General features: G+C 34.8%; 3 protein-coding genes across 3 annotated transcripts; 1 reads left to right on the top strand and 2 right to left on the bottom strand.

Moving 5' to 3' along the window:
* Positions 1-500: 500 nt before the first annotated feature.
* LOC112687502 lies at positions 501-2456 on the bottom strand. The gene is made up of 4 exons (XM_025560233.1): positions 2261-2456; positions 1751-2198; positions 1181-1301; positions 501-1101 (listed from the first exon to the last, which is right to left on the bottom strand). Exons 2-3 carry the CDS (start codon positions 2132-2134, stop codon positions 1287-1289), a joined length of 399 nt encoding a protein of 132 aa, XP_025416018.1. The 5' UTR covers positions 2135-2198; positions 2261-2456; the 3' UTR covers positions 501-1101; positions 1181-1286.
* Positions 2457-8241: 5785 nt separating this feature from the next.
* On the bottom strand, positions 8242-25996 carry LOC112687428 (synapsin). The gene is made up of 9 exons (XM_025560125.1): positions 25605-25996; positions 17270-17616; positions 12706-12790; positions 12287-12575; positions 11844-11948; positions 11559-11764; positions 11191-11455; positions 9683-9776; positions 8242-8477 (listed from the first exon to the last, which is right to left on the bottom strand). Exons 2-9 carry the CDS (start codon positions 17565-17567, stop codon positions 8293-8295), a joined length of 1527 nt encoding a protein of 508 aa, XP_025415910.1. The 5' UTR covers positions 17568-17616; positions 25605-25996; the 3' UTR covers positions 8242-8292.
* LOC112687442 lies at positions 19374-19709 on the top strand. The gene has a single exon (XM_025560166.1). It carries the CDS (start codon positions 19374-19376, stop codon positions 19707-19709), a length of 336 nt encoding a protein of 111 aa, XP_025415951.1.

Raw genomic sequence — 25996 nt, 5'->3', positions numbered from 1 at the left:
ACATTATATAATAATATCACAATATCATACAATAATCACATTATATTTAATATTCTCTTCTTTCCTGCGCCTGCAACGTTAACGTTCCATGGAAATCAATGGTAGATACGTGTTCTTGTTATTTTTATGATTATTATTTGTATCAAAACATGTTAAATTTTTCTATTGATATACAGTTAGTACGACGATTAATTCATCTTATTTTCGATTACGTTTTAATTAAATCTTATCTCATAATGAGGATTTGATAGTTCATAACCTTAGTAATCAACGACCGTACTAAAAATACCGCAACCGTGCTTACATGTACCAGAAATATAAATACATATGTAAATATTTATATTATATAATATTGAACAGATATTTATTACATCTCATAAGATATTAATTTTCTATTTAACATAAAAATGTATAAATTATTACTACAAGATGTATTTATATTTATATATAATGTCTTATTAAATATGATATAACACAGGTTATTAGCAGAGTTTTGATAAAATATAGTCTTAGTATGACTATAGTATTATAATATGTTGTGTGACAATCACATTATGCAAACAAGATATCGATAAATTGACGGGATGTTTTTCCTCAACGGATTAAATTAATGACATAATAATGCATCGGAGAATTTATTCAGTTTATGTTGTCTGTGCACGAGTTTTTGATGATTACGGGATACAATGGGATCGGTCTTTTTAGTGGGCAAAGTGACCCAAGTCCAATCGATCGAACAGCTCTTGAAATCCAGATTCACCCGACTATTGTACCTCATACAATTGTATTCTAAAGAATGTACTGGTTTAAGTTTTTTAACACAATATAAAAAAATGAAAAAAAAAAATGTTTTCCATTTCAAATTTGTGCCGTAGAAGTTCAGTGGTAAGTGCTCACTAACTTCTTGGTTATTTACATATATTTATCTATTTAAACTAATAACCTAACTTAGGGTGGACGCTCATTATATTAACATTGCTTTGAAGCGATTCAAACATTCATAAGACGCATCATCTTGAGCGTCAATGATTGTTTCCCCGTAGCCAACAACAGTCAACGTCCCAGGAGCTATCGCAAGTTGAAGAGTCACGAAATGTTTTCCTGGAAATATATAAATAATACTGCGGTATATTTAATCAAGTTGAATACCTGTAAAGAAACTTAAATATCGGAATCGTACCGATTAGTAGTGTAGAGCTGTTGCAAATGTCATATTCTACTTATAGTCCTTCTTATTCTACAATTTGATTCACGAGACCAACACAAAAAGGAACCGTTTAACATATTTATGAATTCAATTTCTGCGAAATAGTAGAAATTGTACACACAAATAATAAATCTTATTATCCTATTATATAAGTATTATACTAAAATATACTCAGTGGCGTAGTCACGGGGTGGGGTGTAAGGTGTTTCCACCTCCCTCAAATTTTTTTTTATGATATTTAATTATTATTTATTAATATTTGCAAATAATAGCAAAATTATATTTTAATTTTACTATGATTAGGTACATATTAAACATTTGAGTAACAAAATAATTGTCATTAAATATGGGAGATAAAAATACCATGTTGAAAGTAATATTATTATATAGGACCTCGGATTAAGATATACTAAGAATATTATGAATTGACTCTTTAACACTCCCCCTAGAAAAAAAGTTGTATCTACGCCACTGAATATTCTACACATAATGTATTACGTGCGTTCTTAAACGGTAGCGATTAAGTGAAACAAATGCGATTACCTTCAATTTGCACACTCCAGGGTTATTCGACAGACGAATGCGATTAGCGATATCGGCATTGTTCGTAGAATTTACCGACTCAGTTGATGCCGACACGCAGTTATCATTGCCATTTGGGAATTTGGTGGTCCTGAGTGGACGATCAGTATCGTGTTGTCCCAAGGACGCCGGACGAACTACGACCTTTTTAGACATTTTGATCGTAGAGACTTTCTTGACTCTTTTGTCGTCGCCCAAAGTATGCGCTGATGCGTCAACGACAGCGGCGATGGCCCTCTTTTCGGCGAGCCCAGCACATGCTTTTCCGAATGTCCCGTCATCTTTGATTTTGTTTTCGACGACTTTTTTCCCCAAATTTTCGTCCAGAGAAACGTTACTATTCATAAGGTTTTGTTGTATACTATCGTGGCAACTATTCGCTTAGCTTATTTTTTAATCAATCCCTGGACTGTTAAATCGGTACATTGATAATGTATCGAACATGATTAGAAATTAAATTAAATCATTTACCTTTAACGATGTTTGTCATAACAGTGCACTTTGCTGAATACGTAAACGTTTTGTTATCACCCTCTTTAAAAAAATCGTATTTTGGCTACATCCATTTACGAGACATACATAATTCATTCAATATGCACATCGAATTCAATTCGCATTTCTGGGTATCTATTACATTCTCTGAGTGATTTTTTCTGGAAAAAAAAATAAAAACGATTAATCCATAACATTTTTCTGTTTATTATAATTTTTTTTTTCGATATAGTTACATACTTAATATCGTTAACGGTACTTAACCGTGTTAATTTGCTCCTGTTTGTGTATATAATACAAATTCACTATTAATAAATTTATAATAGAAGTAAAAAAAAAAACTATCTATTTTTTTTTTTTTTTTATCTAGATAAATTTGTATATATTTTCATCTTTATATAGATAAGATTAATTTGTGTTATATATCATCTTATCTAGATAAATGTTCATCACGAATCCCGTTGCCGAGGTTATATGTTTGCGAATGAAGAATTCATAATTGAAACGAAAGACAAAAAAAATATACTCATTATAACGAGGAAGGCTTTTGTTAAGTCCTGTTTCCTACGTGCTCGTAAGGCCTGATATCGGTAGACACGACTAATTGAAGGGGAAGGATGATTTATCGATGTTTTGTGTTACGGCCGAAAATATTACAATTTGGAGTTACTTCCAAATATCGTCCAAATAATATTGTCGTGCGGGGGCAGCATCTGATGTACTGTTTTATTTTTTGTGACCATGTAATAAGTGGAACATATAAACAACTAACCCAACCTTAAGTATCGTTCCATTAACAGATAATACATTATACATTACCATCGTTTTCGAACCTTTTTTTCATTCACGCATACCCCTTGATACCACTGATCGGAGCATTGCGTACCCCTTACTAATGTGAGAAGCTTTTTGTTTGAACCGAAAAATTAAAATATATCAATAATATTAGTATGATTTGTTTACGTCTTAAGAACTTTAACGCTCATAACTCTAAAGACAAAGGTTCATCATATAATTCACATTTTGTAATTAATATCAAAAGACGAATACTCACAAATCAAATATAATATTATTTAATGAAACATCATTGCGTTACGACGAAATAATTTGTTTCGATGCTATTTTCTGCCAAGAAGAGTTTCTTGAAACAGCGCTCGATTAAAGTCATTGTGATTTCAGTAATTAACTGAAGTTTCAAGAGAAAACTTTGTGAATACGAATAAATGAAATGTTGTAGATCAACGATTCTTGATCCTTGTAAATCAGTGACATAAGATATTTATCAAAGTTTTTATGCGCCACACATTTTCTTTCAAATGGCCATAACAGGACACGAGAAATAAGCTAATATAGAAACGTTGAAATTGTTGATAATTGATGCCAAAAAACTGATTAGTTCAGTATGGCCAGAGCTTTTATATTATCCGGAATCGTCTTGTAATTCCAATTTTTGTTCCGTTATCCCGAAATGTAAACAAGAGGGGAAAGGTGCGTTCCATATTTTTTAAAAGTACGTCGTCCTAAGTATCTATTTTATCGAACTTTTATCAAATGTAATCGCTTCCGTGAACGTCGACCGATAAAGTAGCTCGGTAACAATAAAATAACGAAATGGTGAATTTATACGTCTGGTCAGCCGAAAACCATTTTTCATTTAATACATTAATACGTTCAACGACGAAACTATTACGTGGACTTTTTAATTTTACTGTGACCCGTACAAAATCGTTCGGTAACCCACGAAGTGCTCCGGCGCTTTTGTTGCGTTGCATGGTACACCGGATGAAAGCAATCGGATATCCAAGGAGTAACGGTAGATTTCAAAATAATTTTCTATAAACGTAATATACGTCACACGGTTTTCATTAAAGCGTAATCGAACATTGGTGTTGAACTCGCACCGTTGACCCGTGACGGGGTTCGGAATATTATCAACTTTAGACGGTGTCGCGCGTTATTATGATTGCGATACGTGCCGCGTGGAAAAAAAAAACGAACGTATACAGCACCGGACATTAAACTCGTAAGAATACCGTTACCGACGCGCGTTATTACCCAACGATCAATCGCCGGGAAACAACGTTGTTCGCGATGGAAAATTTAATTGACGTCATATGTTTTACACAGTTTTTGTAGTTTTCATACGTATCACATATTCGATATTTATCGTCCTCCGCCGCGACGTGCACGTGTGTCCCGCGCACGATTCTAACAACACATCCCGCGTCGTGCCGTGCGCTTTAGTGCGATGAGTAGTACTTAAGTTTATCCCGTCGACGAGAGCTTCGCGACCGTCCGAACAAACGGACGGATACGTTAGACCGAGGACGTGCGTAAGGCCAATGCGGCGTTTTTATTTTGAACGACTTCTCGTTAAACTTTTTAATTTATTTTACGCGTAAAAATATATGATTATTTTTTTTTTTTGTTTGTTTTTTTATCGTTTCGACAACGTTGGACATCCGTTCGAGTACGAAACGCATCGGTGTTTTTCGCGCGCGAATTTATTTTCTCGGTTGTCGGGCTCGCACCATGAACTCGACAACACTTTTTCCTCCCGGTCGTCGCTGTTAGCGGACGTCGTGTACACTGTACGCCGCCGACCCGTCGTCAGTGTTTTTTCGTTATACGTTTCGCCACCCGTAGCACATCGCACCACGTGGTTTGACCGTCACAGTCTTCTTGTCCGTTCTCGTCATCGAAAGACTTCAGGAAACCTTTACGCGTCGCAATTGTGAAGTTTCCGATCGCCATCGTCGCGTTCGTGTTAGCCTCTGTCGTACCGTTTTTATTACCGTTCCGCTAGCGTTTATTTGTTTGCCGACATTTTGTGGGCCATTAATTTCGTCGCCCGATCGTCCGAGAACTCCCGTATTCCAGTTTATGTCCTCGTGACGTCATCGCCGGGCGCCGAGTCGACGTTCAACCGAAAATTTTCATTCGCATGTGCAAGCTGCGCCCTATACGCACGCGACAGGGAACTTTCTGACTGTTGTGACCGGTACGCCAACGACCATACTGTAACCCAATTTCAATTCCTCATTGGTGTCAGGTCGTACATCCGTTATCAATACGAGTGTGAAGTTAGCCCCCCCACTATAAAAAATACTTTCCAAAATAATAATTATTTTCTTAATTTGTAACTATTTTTAACCAAGTTTTTAGAATTTGTAACCTTATATTTTTCAAGCTACGGGTACTTTCTCAATGAGAGGTTAACTTCACGCAGCCCCCCCCCCCAATTCAACGAAATCGTCCAAAACAAATTGTAACCTATAAAACCCAATTTGTAACTATTTGTAACCAACTTTTTGGAATTTGTAACCTCATCAATTTTAAGTACCGATGGATTTCCCAAAGAAGATAACTGAATAAAAAAATTACGTTTTTAATTTATAATATCACCCAGTTCAATCAATTCGTCTAGAACATATCGTAAGTTGAAGAAAATAAATGTTGATTTCAAAGAAAATATAATTTCAGATGACCAAATAGTTGAAGAAAATGAAGATATTCAAAATAATGTTCAATGTCTTAATAATATTTCAAATAATATGGATACATTTATTAAAAGTATTAAAGAACCTGTAGCAGTTCTCTCCGTTACACGTGGTGATCGTTTGAATGGGTACTTTTTACCTGGCTTATGTGCTTCTCTTCTTCGGATTAGGATTACGAAAGATTTTCCTCTCTGGACAAATATAATGGCTAGATACTATAAATCAAAGCATGAAACAGCCACTTCAGCATCAGTCGAAGGATATTTTTCTCATTCCAAAAATTAATTGAGTCAATCACTTAGCACCATAGACCGTTTTATTGGTTCACATTTATTATCGATAGAAAGAGAATTGATAATGGCCAGATCATTACAAGTTAACAAAAATCAAGATTATAAATCAAAAAATGATTTTAAATCAAACAACAGCAGTATTCATATGATATATGGTAATGAAACAAATAAGGAAATTTATATAAATAGCGACATAAGTAATAATGTTGAATCGGAATTTTATAGTGATGATGATATTTTTATCAATTCAGATAAATCTGATTTAAATATAATGGTAGCAGATGAACTGATGACACAAGAAAATTGGAGAAATAAAGCAGACCAACCAATCAAAATTAAAAAAAAAAAATAATAAATTCCAAACGATTATCAAAATATAGAAGTCCGTTTTCAGATATTGGTCATGTACTAAACACTTCAGGATTACGATCAACTTCATTATCAGTGATATTAAACGGAAATCTTTTACCCGCTGTTAAAGTAAATAAAGAAAAAATTCTGATATTTAACACGTGTGCTTTTGATTCGCTTTTAGTAGCAATAACAATAAGTTACATTGATAGCAAAAGTTATGTTATATATCGATAATAATAAAATGAATCCTTTTATAAGATTATGCAAAGATGTAGCTCTTCATGGATCAATAAGCATTACTTATTAACAACGAGGTAATTTGCTTGCTAGATAATGGATTTTTTAAAAAGTCACCAGTAGAATCCGGAACCTCAATGTTGGACGCAAATATCAATATTATTGCTTTAAGTATTAATAATATAATTATAATAGTCATACTATAACTGACTGCGGCGACATCATTTCCCTTTAGTTTTCACATGGTTTTGTTCTTTAAAATAACATTATCAAGAATAAATAATTATGATCCGTAAAAAATCGAATTTATTTAATATAACAAAGAGTAATAATAATTATTCATTAAAGTAATTATTATCATAAAATATTGTATCAAATAACTATTAAAAAAATGAGTCTACTTGTTTTTATTTGTTCCATAAAATATTATTGTGTTCATTATGTTATAATTATATCGTACACACAGCATTATTAATTAATAATAATTATACACATTGACGAATATCATTGTTGCACCGTGTTTTTTGCATCATTATTAAGAATATTATACATAATTATTTAAAAATATGATAAACTCAACATAATATCAATACTATTGTTAATAGTTTTGTTTTGGTGTCAATAAAAACTTACAAGCTAATAAAAATTCAAAAACATTCTAATGTTATATACTATTCGGGCTCTATTATAGTTTTCGTAATACGTTAAATAGTAGGAAAGAATTTTAAAATAGTATGCATTATTATAATACCAAGCCAAGAGAACCAAGAAAAACGATATACATAATTAACTCATATTACATATTATCATTATTTTTGCATTACGTCTATTCTATATATTAATTTTAATATTAAATATAACATTGTGTGTGTACACATATATATATATATATATATATATATATATAAATATATACACATATATTGCTTTAATTAATCACTCGATATTATATTTGCAATTTAAATCATGGTTATGACGGTTTTAAAAAAAAATTAAAATGTTTTTCGTATAGCACATAATATAAGAATAATATATGCATAAAATATTCGAAGAAATATAATGTTATTATGGATAATAAGTGTATTTAGATAATATATTATGTATTTATAATGATGTCATAATCATATTTGTAAACGATTAAATATTTTTAGAAAGGTGAGGGGTTACAAACGAGATATTTCCTATAACGATTTAGCACAAGCTAAAAACAAAACATTATAATCAAAACTTAACACAGGTATTGTCTAATGGTATTATCACCCAATGCTATTCAAATAAAATATTAACGAATACGTAATTGAAGAATTCAATATTATCTCTGATCCCATCGATTTTAACATTTTTAACGTTTCTATCTAGTGCGCAGAACGATTTAACAAAACTGGTTATTTTTTTCTATTCTAGAGTAGAGTTTCCTCCGTAATTTTTTTCATACCGTATAATTAACATAGTAATAATAATAATAATAATAATAATAATAATAATAATAATAATAATAATAATAATTTTCGTTTAGACGTTAAAAGGCGTACGATTCAAAAGCACTCATAAAACGTTTACAATTTTGGGTATTGTATTTTTTTTTCTTTTATCTTTTTTTATTTTTTTTTTCCATTTCCTCCTCCGTTTACATCTCTCCGAATATTCCCGCAAACGTTTTTCTCAAATTTTTCATAGTGTCCTCGGTGTCATCCAATGTCCCTTTGTTTTGCTGCGTCTGAGCCGGAGCTGCGACCACCGATCCTTGACGACTCAGATTCGCTTTCGGGGGTTGGCTAGACTGATGGCTGCTGGTCACGCTGCTCTCCGAAACTATACAGAACAAAAATGTAAAAACAATTTAAAAAAAAACACTTTTAAAACATCCATACACGTCATCGATATCGTACTGCGCATTAGTAATGCACTATGATATGTTCTCTCCGTCTTACAAACGTACATCGTAACGAATATGAGTTCGGCAAAGCCAATTTTTAAATTCTGAGTGAAAACAGGAATGTATTGGTTTTACTGTGATACGTGATTTTTAATTTTAATTTTCTGTTTTCTGAACGCAAATCAGATCCAAATAAATCCTCATATCAGTCCTGTTGGTACTGGTCGTTTTTTGAATTACACACCAGTTTTCCGAATTAAAAAAAAAAAAAAAAAAACAGAGAAAAAACACGATAAACTTCAACCGAAGTCGAATTTTGAACTCAGCACCACCTAAAAGTAATTTGTCACGAACAACTCAATTAAACTATGAAGAGAAAAAGTTCTTAATAAAAATAATCTATTTTTAAAATAACAATTAGTTTTTATCGGAATATCGTTAAAAAGTTTTGTGAGCGTTTAAAAATTAAATTTTAATGAAATAAGGTGTTTCGACGAATTTCCATTATATGCTATTAGTTTTGGTTATTATTTTATAAATATTAATTGTAGGGACTAGAAGAAACAATTATCCTATACTTATAATATATTAGTTCTTAAATATTTGAATGAAATTTGCACTGATTATAAATTACTTTCAATTTTTGATTAAAAGTTGAATCGTCTTTAGTTAAATTCTACCATCTTTAATATAGATTATATATCAAACATTATTAGAAACATAAACTAACCAACCTGACGTTTTTCATTCACCATCGTGTTTTTCGATAACAATGGTACAAGTTTAAAATAATACAGCAATATCATTCACCTGTTCTTGTTTACCAACCAACCGTAAAGTTTCACAATTTGTTATTTTTATCTTTAATGTTAGAGTAAACTAACCGAGCAAGTTAAGAATAAGTTAAATATTTGACTAACTTAAAAAAATTAAAATATCACAAAAAAAACCAACGTAAGAAGTCAAATAATTCCTTTCATTTTGATAACAGATCAGTTTACTCTAATATCAAAACCAACCGTATACAATTGATTCCACAGAATTAATATTTGTGTAGTCGTATGTATACTAAGCATGTGGATGTTCAGTCCACTTAAATATTTGTTTAGAAACAATTTTATAAACGGAAACATCGTTTTACCTAAAGAATCCCTTCTGGCCGGAATTGCTGGTGGTTCTTCTTCTTGCGTGGTCACACCCAACGGTTGAGTGGCCATGTTTGCCAAAACTTGAGTCTAAAGTACAATAAAATACGTTTTTGTTTTATTGAACATTTGTGACGATTGCAAAATGCAACACGTGAATTCCTGATGGGATCGACTTCTCGTCAAACAGATCGATGGGTGTATTTCTCGAAACCGGAAAAATTCAAATGCTACCGATTGTCTGCCAAAAAATTTGTTTTATGATTATTGGTTCTGAGTACACGTGACTCGGAAAAAAATTAATGAAATATGTCTACAAAAAAATAAATAAATCGAGTAAATTACACAGAATGTAAACTATTGGATGTAAGAAATGTTATTTGCTATGAGATGATAATTATTAGGCGTTCTAAGAAATTATAATTTTGTGAAACCGTATGGACATTTGCATTAGGTTAATAAACAAAAATATTGATTGATCGAAATCAAATATCACGACGGGTACTATACAATTGCGAATAGAACGATTCCGAACGGACCTTTTCTCGTACCGCAATTGCGAACGTTTTTACCTGCCATTTTTCGAGCGGCGTTGCCAGATTCATTGAACTGTCAATTATATTTATATAAATGGTTTTCTGCTATTGCGCCGGACAAGATAGGTGGATTACTAATATACTATTTATCTATAGTAGGTATATATATATATATATATATATATATATATATTGGCACAAACTTTGAAAATAATAAATTCTATTAAAAACAATGTTCATAATCCTATGGCCAAAAAAGATAAATCTATGATTGAATCAACAATAAGAAATTACAATGGTTATAAAATCCATAAAAATCTTGTTTTATATTTACACAAAAACTAGAAATTCCTACCAAGGAAAAAATTGAAATAAAAAAAAAATGTAGAAAAATTATTTTTTAACATTATTATTATTTAAAACCTTACTTTTTTCAATTTATTTTACATTATCTATTATTTTTATCATTTTATTTTAGTTTGTAACGTAATTATAATGTAACAATGTAACATTTTATTATTCATAATATATAGAATAGTTTTTACTTAAAAAAAAAAAAATCATTGATAAGCGGCATTCGTTCGCAATCGTGTTGTACCCATCACGATTTGTATTTTTGTAAAATTACATTACCAACTAAAAATTATCGATCCAAAAAGGCGAAAGTTAAGAAGAATATTTAGTGTGTAAAGTTTTAGTCGAGTTCATTCGTTCGATTTTCGAAATATTCGTATCCGTTTCTAACGGTGTTTTAATAAATATTAGGAACTTTTATGATTTCTGTTTCGGAAACATTTTAATTACAAAATCGTGCAATACTTGCAGTCCCGGTTGAACGTAACCACCGAGAGATACGTTGCAATAAAGTTTACAAACGGTATACAGATTTAGAACGGAAGGCGGCCGAGTAACGGTCGAGAAGTCGAATACGACAACAGGAACCCGCGACACCACGGTTCGATAGGTACTTCTAATCTCTCCACGATCAAGTCGAAAATGTGTTTCCTGTCCTCTTCTTGCTGGTTGCCCAACAACGACAGTGCCGAATCGTTGACACCGATTATGTGCTCGATCCCGTCTTTGGACACGACCACCTCCAGCGCCAGAATGTCCAAGCCACCGAAGAGTTCAGCCACAGAGTCCAGCCAGAACTTGTATCTCTCCAGCACTTCGGTTTCTTCCAGCATCGCCGAGCCGACGCACGATTTCCAATTGCCCGAAACGCTTTTACGCCTGGAAATTTCGATTTTTACGAACGGAGATCAATGGCCGCGTCGATCGCGATCGCGTGCAGCGATCAACGCGCCCCGTGATCTTGCGACAACAGCGTACTCACATCAAAGCCCGATAATGGACGCCGATTTTGGTCAGATGCAGATCGTACTTGCTGTCCACGAACGGTTCCGTGGTGCAGTACGTCGACGCTACGGACACGATAGATGCCATGTCCTGGAAGTCGGAATTGTTCTCTATTTTTATCTTGCCCACGCCGCCGTGAGCGTGTCCGACTTTGAGCACCACTGGCAGTTGTGTGGCCACCGACTAAACAACACAAACGCCATTGTGTATCTTTCGTCTAATACTAGTCGCAGTGATCATAATATTTATGTTTCGTAATTACCATCTCGCCGGAAGTCGGATAGAACGTTTGCTCGATAAGCGGAAAGTTTTCTTTGCCCAACTTTTTTTGGAGCTGCACCAATTGCCCGTACACCCACGGTTTGTCCTGAAAACGTAAACGTAATATTTACCACACTAGGTCGGATGTAAAATCGAACTGTCGTCTTTTACGCGTTAGCGCGCCGGTATTGACGTGTCCGAAACGCGACGTGGTGCGACAAGACGTCTCGCGCGGGAATGGCGAAAACGAAAATAACCAACAAATAGCAATTAGGCGTGAAAAAAAAAAACCGTTACAGAATTTGTAGGTAAAAACGATTTCGGAGGGAATGAAACACGATCGCGGCAAACACGATGACGTGCGCAACGTATGCGTTGACGTTTGCGCGCAATCGCCTCATCGACCACACGACGCATTGCGAACGGGTGAGGCGTGCCGTTTACCTGGAAGTTGTACAGCGAGTTTAACGAATTGATGCTGGGCACACCGCCGATGTTCAGTCCCAGCAGAACGTTCCTGTAATCCTTGCCGGCGTCCCTGACGCTTTGCCGGCAAAGGAAAAAGTCCGGTCTGAAGGAACGGATCACGCGGGAACCGGAAGGAGACAGTACCACCATGCTGACGGTGCATCCTTTGTCCGCGCTCGCGGTCACCGTCAAGTCCTTGATGTCCGCCTGTTCAACGTGTATTTCGAAATCGCCAAAGAAACGTTTGCCTCGGAAGTACCTGGACCTGCGGTGAGCGTTGGGCGACGAGATAAACGGGAGAAAACGAAAATTAATTCAATACAACAATAATTTAACGGACGATGTGACAGATGCATAGTGAATTCGAAACTATTATTGTTTTATTTTTCTTTTACCAGTCAAAGTTCTCGTCGTCGACCACGAGTAACGTTAACAAGCGATCTTTGTTCACTCTCTGCTGCCGTCGTGTAGCTGCCGCGTCTGTAAACAAACCGGAAATTCAAAACCAATATTATTATGAGGTTTTATTACGAAATCGTAAGTATATCAATCGTGAATGGCCGCCAACGGTGAAAGGATTTATAAAAATCAAAAACCGTCTGAGATTATCACGGTTATCAAAACATACAATGTTTCGTGTTGTTTATTTTTTAGATTGTTTCAGGTCGTCGTGTATTTTTTTTTTATCGCGTACATGTTTAACCACAGTGACTTTTTGGTTGGATGAAATATAATTTTCAACGGAAAGTATTCAAATGCAATTCAAACCGTTCACGAGAAAATATAAATGATAACTATGGTGTATCGAACTTAACCTATTTTTGTTGGATGCATATAGAATAAAACTAGGAGTAGGACAGCGGATGGTAGCGTTTACCTATCAGCGTTGTGATTAAAGTTGCGACTGACGTATTTGTAAGCTTCTGGCTGAGTGACCATCTAAATGTATAGCGTCAAGCCCTTTTCAGTATACCACGAGTACCCACATAACGAATACAACCATGAACATTACATTATGTAGCTAGTAAGTATAAAGTGTTACCGTGGTATCTGGAATTAGTAGAAATATCAATCGGTGAGTAACGATCAATATAATTTTATCAACAATTTAAATTTGCAATTAATATCTAATTTTGTGTACTCAATTATCATGGTCTCTTCGTATTTTTACGTTCTACAGATTATACGACAGTACTAAGATTCTGGGCTTATATTAGTAATTTACGGGCTCAAAATTAAATATAATTATAATAACTAAACAAAATCCTATCAATTTCAATAAAATATATGTTCCAAATACATGTAATCTCTGTACATGAATATTATACTTTAAATTTAATATAACATAATATAATTTGCATTATTATTCGAATGTCTTTAGAAAATTATGAGAAATTATTAATATTGCCTAGGAGTTAGTATCAAAAAAAACGTAGTCAGATTCAAATTATTAGGTTCATTAAAATTCTTTTAGCAAAAAGCTAACATGTATAAAAAGCGGTATTGGTTACTATGGTAACTCAATTCGACACGGACAGGCACAATAGGTACAATAATATTAAAAGGTGCTCCGTGTAATATGTCTACGCAAAGATGAAATTGATTGAACCGAAACGACGGTTTGAATAATGTATTTTTACAGGATATTTTCTAAAGCTCGAACAATTGTACAATACACGAAGGTAACATATACGGCGTGCTATCTCTTTTCGAATTAAGCCACGTAGCGAGCAAAATCAAATTATTCGTAAACACATTGGAACTCTTTGCACGCCATTATAAATGTTAAGATAATTGCGATGTAATAGAGTGCATAGCTTTGTACTCGCTGCACGCACGTGTAATCGAATTAGTTTAGTATTATATTTAGAATCGAAAATAGTTTGTGATTTCTAGGTGGACTTAGTCTGCACTGAACGTGGTAATAATTCAGATGTTCTAAACAATAAACCGTTTAACTCACAACCTAACCTAACACATATAAACATACAACGGTATCCAAAATGTTTGATTGAAACATGTTCTGACGACATTAACGCGCATACGGCGATGTCAGACATTCCCACGTCGTAAACAAGTGCCTCGATTTAATTTGCTTTTATAACACAGAATATACATAAAAAATTATGTCTAAATAATTTAACTGTACATGCATGTATGATGAGAAATAATTTCAATTAATAATCTTATTTGATTTGATTTGAACGTGTACTGATGTACTGATGTATAGTACGCATATACTAATGGGATAAAAAAAAAAAAATTTTAAATCTGTTTTCATATTTTAAGCAATACAAGATTCTTTATTGAAAATCAATCTAGATTTTCTCGATTGTTTTAATGTATAATATCATTCTGATGTTAAAAGACTTCGTGTGTTAAAACGGAGTGGTGTAAATCATTTTAATACTCTTAAGTTAAAAAAACTAAATATACACCCGTGGGCATGCGAGTCGTTCGAATTCCATACCGTAATAATTAGACGTGCCATATCAGTAGGTTAAGAGCGGCATTGTATAATAACTACTTACAGTCACCACCGGTTTCGAGTGCCTTGTGTTTTTTTTATTTTTTATCCGTTTACTCCCGAGGTTACGATAGAAGAGGCTTTTCCTCTTTGGATTTATTTTATTCTCCAACGGAAACCTCTCAGCGACGTTTAAAAGTGACGAGAACCACCCGCTAGAGAACTGGTATGCATTTAGCACTTTTGTAGGGTTTCCACTGCGAAGAGCAGTGCGTGTTATTTTATTCATTGTTTCTCATACAATAAAAGGGTTGCTAATCGAACTACGGTCACAAGCATTGTTCGACGGGTCGCATACAAATGTTTTGAAAATGAAATCACGAAATCAACATTTTCGTACTTTAGAATGTTTGATATTGTTGAAATAATCGTTGAAATAAAATTCAAAAATACAATTGGAAATAAATCTTTGAAATGTATAATTCATTGTGTTGTTATAGCAGATAAAATTTGATTTCGCTATAATTATTTGTGCCGGGTGAGGATTAGAATTTATTTTTTTACTCTTGCGAGTTTCTCTGGAGTACAGAAAATAATGTATAGAGCGTCTCAAAAATAACGCAGGATTTAAATCTGCTATAAATTAAAAGTATTTCTTTTAAAAAAACATAACAAATATATCATTGTCTTCAGGAGAAATTAAGGTTTAACAGTGAAAAACAGACATATGACCCTCCCTATTAGCCCTTCATGCGATTATTTTTTCCATAAAGTTTACCATCACTCGATCATACATTGCTTCATCAAGTTGACACAACGAATTTCTCGCTTATGACTAAGATAGTCCGAACTTTGTTCTGGTAAACTCATAGTTTAGTGTATCCCTATAACTCTAAAAAAAAAATCACACGGGGTCAAGTCTCAAGATCGAAGTGGGTGGATTTAGTTTTTACGCAACGAAATTAGTCTGTCCAGGAACTTCTCACGCAGCAGAGTGATTATTTTTCTTGAAGTGTGACAAGTTGAAACAAAACATTTTGATGTTCATTTGGTCCAAATAAGGCCAAAGAAAATTACTGAGCTCAATTGGTATTCTTGTATGGTTACAACAAGACGACGTAACTTATTTTATGTTTTTTTTTTTAAAGAAATAAATTTAATGTATAACATATTTAAATCCTGCGTTCTTTTTGAAACACCCAATATCATATTGGACGCTGCTGCCCAAAAAATTGAAAAACATTGCACTAACTTTTACACCCGTAATCGAGTGCACGAAAAACAAATGATCTCTGTTTTGACTGTATCACGTGGCATGATCCTCGATTATCATGAAAATGGATGATGGGATTCAATTGTGGACGAACGCATCTGCACATAGGTCCTGATTATCCTGATTCCGGAGAGAAGAAAAATGTTGGGTCACATGTTGGTATACTATGATTTTCCATTCAGTATTTCGCCGAGATGTAAGCAAACATAACGCGCACCGTCGACGTTTTTTCTAGTTTACGCCATAACTCGGGAATACGGATGTCATTTCCCGAACCAAAGCCGTGTCCACGCGCTTATAATATATTTACTGTTTCGTTTTATGGAAAAAATATGGTTGAACGACTTATCCCATTACTTTACAACGGACACGAAAGTTGACCTTTTCAACGAATTAATTATTCAATACCATGACGACGATAGAAATACATACAATATTTAAACATATGACTCACTTCTGAATATAAACCCTATATTTTTAGGATAGCGCTACTCGCACTGTATTTTAATGCAACTCCTACGTCGGTATTATTTCGATTTGATCGATTATCGAAAGCAATTTTGGGAATTTAAAATTTAATTTACGTTTTTGGGTAAAGCTTCTATTTTTCTCTCATCATTCAAAGAATTCTGTGAATTATTACAGAACTTAAACGCTACACAATATAAGTTATATTAGTTTACAATTGACAGTACGTTACGATTGTTGTTACGAATTAAAATATGAATATTTTATATATTAATTATATTAGCCGATATAGAAAGAAACGTAAGTACCAATATATATTGGTACTTTATTTGTAATTTGAAATTGAAATTTGACTAGTATTCTATTTTGTATACTCAATATATGAGTTACGGAATCGTTTTAAAATATTGTTCCAGAATTATAATAAATTGTTTAAAATACGTTTTGAAACCGAGAGTTTGTCACGCTTACAAAGTGGGCTTTCGTAATTTGATCCCCCCCAGAATAAATTCATATAAGATTTTATGGGTGCACCTTGTGACCGAGTGTGTATCAGGTGGCTGTCCGCAACACATCCTTCATGAGAAAAGAAATCATCTCCTCTTGGAATAGTTCTATTGCAATGCTTAATAAGGTCTAAGCTCGTTGTCCCCCTACCACTCGCGAACGAGATGCCCCTATTTTTGGTAAACCCTCGTCGAAACCGGAAAAATAAAAAAAAAAAAGCGAATGATATCGATTTCACACTTACACTTGATGTCGTTGCTTATGGAATTGGCCTTTTCCTTAGCCGCGTCCGTCAACGATTGGACACGTTGTAGGATCGAATCCCTCGTCTTGGCTGGGCTGGTCGGTGCGCTAATGGTCCGGCTACTCGGCTGCTGCTGCTGGTACTGCTGCTGCTGCTGGAACTCCAGTCGCATGTCCGCAGCTTCGGACGCGGGCGTAGCAGCTTGTGACCGCGAAGTTTTGGACGCGTACTGCCGCTGCTGGGCACGCTGCTGCGATTGCATCCCCGCGGACGGCTGTTGCTGGTCCGGGGGAGCCATCGACGGGTCGGCATCGTCCGCTTCCGCTGATAGGTCTCCTGAGGAGAACCTGCGGACAGAAGAATCCGTGTGTACGTTCAACAATGGCGACGGATTACGAAAGTAATAATTACGGAAGAAATGTGTAAAAACGTTCCCTACGTTCTGCCATCACCACCCTAACCACACGCGTTTAACGTATTCCCCGGAGAAAAAGTTTGCGATTCCGACCGTACCCCGTAATCGTTAATTCTACCTATTCTCCCCGATGGGACTCTCCTATTTTCACTGTTATCCTTGCCTGGCCACTTCCGATCCTAACCATATCTCTACAACCAATGTCGCGTTAAGCTATGTAGCCGGCCCGTGGCAAATTAAAATATGCTGCCCTTAAGAAAATTACAACTCACAATAAAAAATAATATATATAATAAAAATAATATGTATTATAGTTGTATAGTCATACAAGAACAATTATAATTATATATTTTATACTTTATGCTGATCCTCAAACATTTTCCGCTCCATCAAACATCATAAAATTTGCCGTCCCGGGGTGACTATCTCGCCTTGCCCCCCGTTAAACGTGGCTCTGCACGCAACGCGCATGGCTCCTCTCCTATTTAAGTCATCGATTTGGCTCCCTAATCTAAATATTTTTTACGTTTATCGCTACTGTAATTGATTCCGTGTATTTTACGACAAATGATCGGCGCGCGTGTCGAGGTGTGCAATATACCCCCATCAATAACAAGTTTTACTTCGTACAACGTTTCGACAAAAAAATTATTTTTCCTGTGACATTATGTATCTTCCAGTTGTAATAACACAATTGCTGTAAGTAGTCTAAGCAGTGTGGTTGCAGCAGTTGTATATTAAAACAAGATAAAATTGGTCGACGATAAAACGATTGTATTGCAAAGACTAGGTTTGACCATTTTTACTTTTATTTTTGATTATAAAAAACTCTGTGATGAGTTTACAACGATGTTTTATCTCAGTACTAAAAAATTCTTCGTAAATATGCATACAGATTCAAAAATAATTCTGTATCCCAATTTCTCAGTTATTGAACTAAACACGAATGGTGTTAGACGAGGTTGGAACGACAGCGGTGGGCTAGATCAAAGGCAATATGGATTTCGCAAAGGTCATTCCACAACAGACGTAGTGCATAGAGATCGTGGAACTAAGTGGACCCAGAAAAAAAATTGGTATTCTTACATTGAACATTCAAAACGCCTCAATTCAGCCCCATGGGAAGGAATTATGAAAGCGATGAAAGAAAAAAAGGTCCCAATGTATATAAGGCAAATAATAGATAGCTACCTAGACAATCGAACCCTAGTTATCAATACAGAAGATCAAAAGAAAATCGTGAAACTATTAAGTGGGGTCCCACAAGGCTCCGTTTTAGGCCCTACACTGTGGAACATAATATATGACGGCCTTTTACGTATAAGATTTCCGACTGGAGTATCGTTCCTAGCATTCGCTAATGACGTTGCCCTAGTGGCCGTAGGAAGAGACTCCATCGAATTGGGTAACTTATTATCAGAAGCAGTAGATACCACAAAAATATGGCTGTCGAATAACGGACTCAAAATAGCAGCATAAAAATCGGAAGCAATGATAATCACAAACACCAGAACAAGAAACGAAATGTGCGTTCAAATCGGCGAGGACCGTGTCTAATCAAAATAAAACATTAAATACCTTGGACTACAAATAGATTCAAAATTAAATTTTACCCAACAAGCAAAAGCCACAAAGACAAAAGCCAACAAAGTCGTACAAAAACTATCCAGGATCCTTCCTAACATAAGCATGGCTAAACCAAGGAATCGTAAATTAATAGGTAGCGACGTCGTGTCGATACTACTATTTGGAGCCCCAAACTGGGCAGATAAAATGAGCGAATCGGGAAAGAACGAACTCCTAAAAACGCAGCGTAAAACAAACTTAAGAATTGCATCCGCATACTCAACGATCTCCACGGAAGCCTCCCAAGTACTGGCCGACTTTCCATCCATAGATTTGCTGGCCAAAGAACGAAGAGAAGTATATTTAGCAAAGCTAACATTCGCAGATCCGGAAGTGCCCAAGAGAGATCCTAGAGAAGAGCTTCTTTCACAATGGCAAATCAGATGGGATTGTCCATGAAAGGCAGGTGGACCTATCAACTTAACCCAGACATACGGAGATGATTGAACAGAAAGCATGGTGAAACAGACTATCACCTTACCCAAGCCTTATCCGGTCACGGCTGCTTCCCAGCATACCTGCATAGGTTTGGTAAATTAGACAATCCAATGTGTTAGTACTGTGGGGCGGACATCGACAATGCCAACCACACATTATTCATATGCGATGCATGGTACACCCAACGTACACGAGCAAACACCTTAATTGGGACAGATGTAACACCAGCAAATGTGACGAACATAATGCTCAAATCAAAAGAGAACTGGAACACCATTAGCAACTTTGTACATACAATACTTACAAAGAAGGAGGAAGAAGAGCGGAGAAGACAATTACAAACCTAGTTAAGTTTAAATATTGTAGGCCAAAAGCAACACTAGGAGGGTTAGAGGCCCTTCATTCCATTGTCATGATTAAATTGTAAACTTGAAAAATTGATTATTCAATAAACGATGAGGCTGGGGGGGGGGGTGAATTGATCTCCGTTTGTACCACACCCCAGTCCCGATTCAAATATAAAAAAAAAAAAAATAAGACAAGGTTGGAAAATATAGTTATGTAGTTATGGCCGTTATGGTATTCATGACACTTTGAATTTTGACTTTATCTACAAAAAGGAAGCATTTGGAAATTCGTTAAAATAAGAATTAAAGTTTCCGTGTTCGTATTATTAAACAATCAAAATTAATAAACGTTATATTATTTCGTTGCGTACGACAAACTCATTGCCGAATACTGAAGCAACCGTATGATTTCCAGTTCTGTCATCTGGTTAGGATATGGATAGTACACAATATTACATGGTCCGTTCAAGTGCTGTAGAATTAAACAATATCAATAACAATAAATCCAGGTCTGTAGTATCGCGTGAAAAATAAATATTGTATATTCATTTCGCAACAGTATAAATAGTATAAATTTAATATAACACTTTTGAATTGTAAAAAACAACCGTACAACAATCTTATAATTATTCATATCATCTAGCATATTAGCAACAAATATGTTTGATAAGATAAAGCGAGTTGATAAGTCACATAAGACACGTGCGTAAACGGTCTTCCGTGGAGGTCGTGCGACTCGACCATATGTGTTTTTCAAGTGTTACCTAAATTCAAGTTTTATGTTTGTGTCTATACGTACGATTTTTCATTATACGATTCAACAGTGTATAATCAATGACGACATGGCGGTATTATGTGTACAATTTAAAAATTATTATCAACGTTTCTCAACGTTTCAACGTAAATCATATAGTATCAAAGTGTTGGAAACCCGTCAACTATTTTATCGCGGGTTGGTAATCACAATATGATAATATACGTTACCTATCAAACCGGTTGCTTTCGGCTTGACGCCCTTATGGGATTCATCGAGCGCTAATAATACGTAAAAGGATTCTTCATCGTCTTAGGTTTTTGGTCGAATGAATTCATATCGTTTGGGCGAATTTATACACATCATTAGGGTGAAATTTAAATTCAATTTAATTGAATATGTCTAGTACATCGTCGATCGAGATTTTATACATGTATTTATGACATTTGTACAGAATAATACATTTTCTTTCCCAGTTTTAGGGACTCAGGACTCTTAGATAACTCTATATATATATAGATAAATTATCGTTCCCTATCTATATTTTTAAATTGGTTTTGAACTCTTTAAACATGAAAAAAAAGTACTCGTAAAATAACCCCTGCGCATCTCTTGTCCAGTCCTGTATATCTTAATCCGTGACTAAAATAACTATCAGCTGTCGGCTGAAACGATATAATATTATATAACTATAGTAAATATGATAAAATTGTTTGGAAAGTTACGTTAAATATGTTAATTCACTAATTAATTCAATAATTTCTAAGTTCCCCTAAACGATCGGTGGTAAATTTCTTGCCCAAATGATATATGCTCTATTAAAGTACATTTTATGTCATTCACTCAAATTAATGATGTCCAGTATTTTCGATTCCAACGTTAAAGGTAACGAAAAATGTTTACACGGGTTCTTCAAATGTAGCATTATACAAACATGTCCGTTTTTTTTATTGAAACAAATGTATAACCACTGGGATGATGAAAAGTTTTTTTTCTTTTGATAAAAAAAATAGAGAAAAATAATATTTCACAATCGGTTAAATAATTTGTGCACAACAAACAAAATTTTTTGGAATGATAATAATGTTTGCATGAAAATTAGTGTGTCGAAATAATATAATTCTCAGAAATTCAATTTTAAGGTTGAGAAAATCGCTACAGACGTTATGGACAGTAAAGTAAACGGTCTGAAATAATTATTTTTTCACCTTGATTTGTGATAATTAGGTTTATTTGACGGGACTGGTGTGGTATTGTTTTCAGTACTTTAACTTTTATGATTTTTACTGTTTCTACTCCTATGTTATTATACAGTGAGTCATTAACTGTGACGTAACATGGAGCAAAGGCAGTTAATCGGAGATAAGTATTCTAGAACTTGGATTGACGACAAAAAGTTATGTTTTGGGACAAATATTTTTACTCCGTCGTTGAACGCAACATAAGACGACTTAGCCTGCAATTAATTGATCTAAAAATCGATTCTCGGACCGACAAAATGTCGTTAACATGAAGTTTAAAAGAATTTTATTTAATAATATCGTTAGGTCTATGTGAAAAAAGAAACGAGTTCGCGTTAATCCGTGAAAACATTTTCGATATAACGGCTTACGAACAACATGAAACGGAAGTTTGCACGCGATTCTTTTATTTTTAATTAAATTTCTATAAATCATAACAATACAATATCTTAAAATATTTTTCTTAATTTTCGTTTATCGTGTACGGGAATCAATTATATTTTGGTAGTTCGTAATAATGTAATAATTAAAAATTATAATAACATTACAACGACTGGCCGTTATTAACGCTTTACATTTTCACCGCCCCACAGTTTAATTAAAAATTTGCAGTATTACTACACGAGCACTTGTTTAAAAAACATTATCGTTTCGTTTAACGTTTCCGTATTTATCATAGTACATCGTTATCATTTTATGCATAATGTTTTTTTCCATTGTTACTTTCTAAAAACGTTCTCTCTCTCGCGTTTCCTATCAAATCCCTGCCGTTTCGGTAAATGAAATAATATAAAACCGTAAAACAAGAATCTAATAATTTTATTATACGGCATTACTTTGCACGCGTCGTCGTAGTAATAAACATTTTGACGTTGGGTGATAAAGTTCGAAGCATAAACGAATAAATTAGTGTTCGTTAGCCCGTCCAGTAAATTATGATGTTTCTATAGATGTATATAAAGTATAAATTCACTTTGTTTTCCTTCCCACTTTTCGTCGTAAACAATTAAATGATTCGACAAAGCAGTGTGTAGGTACTGTACGATTTTTATAGCGACTATGACGAAAACCATAACTTAAAAAATCAGTAGAAACTTAGAAAACGTATTATATTATTTGTACAAGATAAAATGTCAACGATTTTCTCAGCGACGAGATTACATCGGACGATTTATTATTACATCCGCTACCGCTCTAACCCATGACACTTAGATCCCGTCTCAAAGTTTTAGCAATCTCTACGTACAGAACGGGTTTAGCGGGAAAATAGCCGAGGACCACGAGATATACAAGCTACACCCAGGGACGGACTGAGTTAATATTTTAGGCCGGGAATTTCTTTTGCTAGGCCAAAAATTAACAGGGGACCAACGATTTGTTCATAAGTAGGGCTTGGAACTTAATGCACTTAAAAAGTACTGAATATACATGCACTTATGCACTAAAAATATGTACTTATATTTTATTTTTGTACACAAAATTTTCTTTTGCACAAATATTTTATAAAATTATAAATATAGAAAAAGCAAAGTAATAAAAATAATTCTGATTTTTAATTTTTAATCGTAATTTAAAATAATTATAATAATAATAATAAAATAGCTTTAAAAATATTTCTTGAATAAAAAAATGCACTTGTAGAATGTTCAATAATCATTGAGTTATTTTCCTAGAAAAGTATTTATAGAAAATCATCGTATTTCGATAATAGTTGTTCCTATTTGATATTTGAATAATACTTTATTTTAGATAAAGCTAGCTGTAGTTATAATTTATAAATATTATATTAACCAATAGGGGAAAAACATTGTTTTTAATGTTAAATGGAAATTTGAAAAATTCAATACAAGAATATCAAGAAAATCCTCTCAATATGAATGTATTCATTTTTTTATTTTCTGAATTTTCAAACTGAATCTTCAAAAATCATAAAAGATGCTCTAAAAATGTAAAATCAAGATATATGCTCTCAAATCTAAAAATCACTAAGTATGCAAAAATATGCACTTAAAACTTTTGATGTGTTTTGGAATGAATTTCTACCCTACTTAGCAATAAATCCAATGATGCAAAAAAACATGCAAATGCAACAACTTCCGAGTCTTATTCGAAATCCTTATTATTTAAAAAATATTTTCAACATTTTATGTAAATACATAAAATTTCACATAATATATAAGAATTTTTTTTTATATATATGGATACAGTGTTCGCATTTTAATATAATACCTATATATTGAAATTAACTCTAAAAGTAATTTCTTTTTTACATAATTATGTTTTTTTTTTTTTTCATAACTTCACTAGGTTCCCCCAATTCTGTCGATTAAAATATCGTAATACTATATTTTTAATTTCTAAAATATTATCAGGCCAGTCCGCCACTGGCTACAAATACTACTGTTGTCCACGGGGTGTGGCTAATCGCAGTCGTCCGAAACCCGTAGAAGCAAAATTATAAATTGTTATCGTGGCTGCCAATAGTACCCGGAGAGTAGTGAAATAATATGACCGTTCGGACGGCCAGTCGACGAAACGCATGTGCTCGTCTGCATAAATTAGTTTAAAGAGGGACTACTTTTGGTAAAAAAGTTTTAATCGAACTAATTGTTTCGGGCCACAGCTACTGTACGATAATCGCTGTATACGTGTGATATAAAGTCACGAGCAAAACTTAAATCGTTCAACTTGTGCAAATAACACTGAACCAACCGTGCCCTATTTGTGAAACCGAAATATTCGGGTGCCAACGATTGGGAACGACAGAATATAGTACGCGCCGTACGCGCTGAAGCGAGTATCGTTCAAAAACAAATTTTGAGAACACCAGTCAGTGTTTTTTTCCTCTATCGTCGTAGTGCTATGCGCTTCGTAATGTGACGTGTTTAAGTAATGCAAAAGTGATTCAAACCTAAACCACATAGTTAAATAAAAATAACCGCAAATGCGTTTCATTCGGTTCGTTACAATAGACATTTAATAATATAGCAATGCAGGTATATTCGATCGTTTGTAGGTGAACATGGGTGGGAGGTGCTCGAGAGTGGTTAGCAACCCCGATTTATAACTGAACGCTACCGCAGTCCTCGAGTTGTTCATTGTGGAAGTATAAACGATACGCGTTATTAACGTAACTATTTTCGTGTGCCCGAACTTGACAGCTAACGTGCGACTACATACGGTGCACGATTGTAAGTCACGGAGCATTGTAATCGCACGAGCTTGCTGACGTTCCGAGTAAGTTATGGAGATACCGTAAGGCCAGAGCTATTGAGTTAAACGAACGGAGACGGAAAACCGCGCAAGGAAATCGGACCATCGATTCAACCAGTGGCGTTTAATCGAATAACCGATGCGTCCGCTACGTTTCACCGATAGCATTGCGATGTTTTCTCGAAAACCCGTTATGGGTTACGTTTGTTGCGCCGACCAACGAGAACGAGCACGGAGAACAACGCGCGGGGCCGACGGGAAAACGCCGAACGCGTGAAAACCGAACAAAACGTTTACCCACCTTCGTTTCAGGTAGTTGACATTGGTGGTGAAAGACTGTTTGAACGTTGAGAATGGAATCTTGACTGATTATTGGAACGCGGTTCGGAGGACGGGACGAGAGCTGATCCGGCTCTCGTGTGACGGCGCAGGGGCGGTCCGGCGGACGTCGTTTCGGAACGGTTGGCGGGGAAAAAAATGTCGGGAACGGAACGAGAACGGCGGCCGTGCCCGCGGTGTGCCGTACCGGAACGTTTTACGGGACACGATCGGTCGGGCGAAACGCGCGTGGCCGAGACGGTGGCTGCGGACGGAGGACGTGTGTCGTCGCGTGAGACGTGCGCGGAACAATGCGCCCCGCGACGCGCCCCGTAGGCGTAGGCCCCCGTGTACGCTCGCACGCGTTTCGGTGCA

Source organism: Sipha flava, unplaced genomic scaffold, assembly GCF_003268045.1.
Source record: "Sipha flava isolate LNK unplaced genomic scaffold, YSA_version1 34_pilon_pilon, whole genome shotgun sequence".
Lineage (NCBI taxonomy): Eukaryota > Metazoa > Arthropoda > Insecta > Hemiptera > Aphididae > Sipha > Sipha flava.
This window is presented reverse-complemented; position numbering and strand designations above follow the sequence as displayed.

Excerpts from the sequence above, each read along its gene's own strand:
- LOC112687502 (XM_025560233.1), bottom strand. The coding sequence starts at position 2,134 with ATGAATAGTAACGTTTCTCTGGACGAAAATTTGGGGAAAAAAGTCGTC.
- LOC112687428 (XM_025560125.1), bottom strand. The coding sequence starts at position 17,567 with ATGGCTCCCCCGGACCAGCAACAGCCGTCCGCGGGGATGCAATCGCAG. Across the intron at positions 12,576-12,705 it reads GACGACGAGAACTTTGACTG|GTCCAGGTACTTCCGAGGCA; the intron begins GTAAAAGAAAAA and ends CGCTCACCGCAG. Across the intron at positions 11,949-12,286 it reads ACTCGCTGTACAACTTCCAG|GACAAACCGTGGGTGTACGG; the intron begins GTAAACGGCACG and ends TTACGTTTTCAG.
- LOC112687442 (XM_025560166.1), top strand. The coding sequence starts at position 19,374 with ATGGCTAAACCAAGGAATCGTAAATTAATAGGTAGCGACGTCGTGTCG.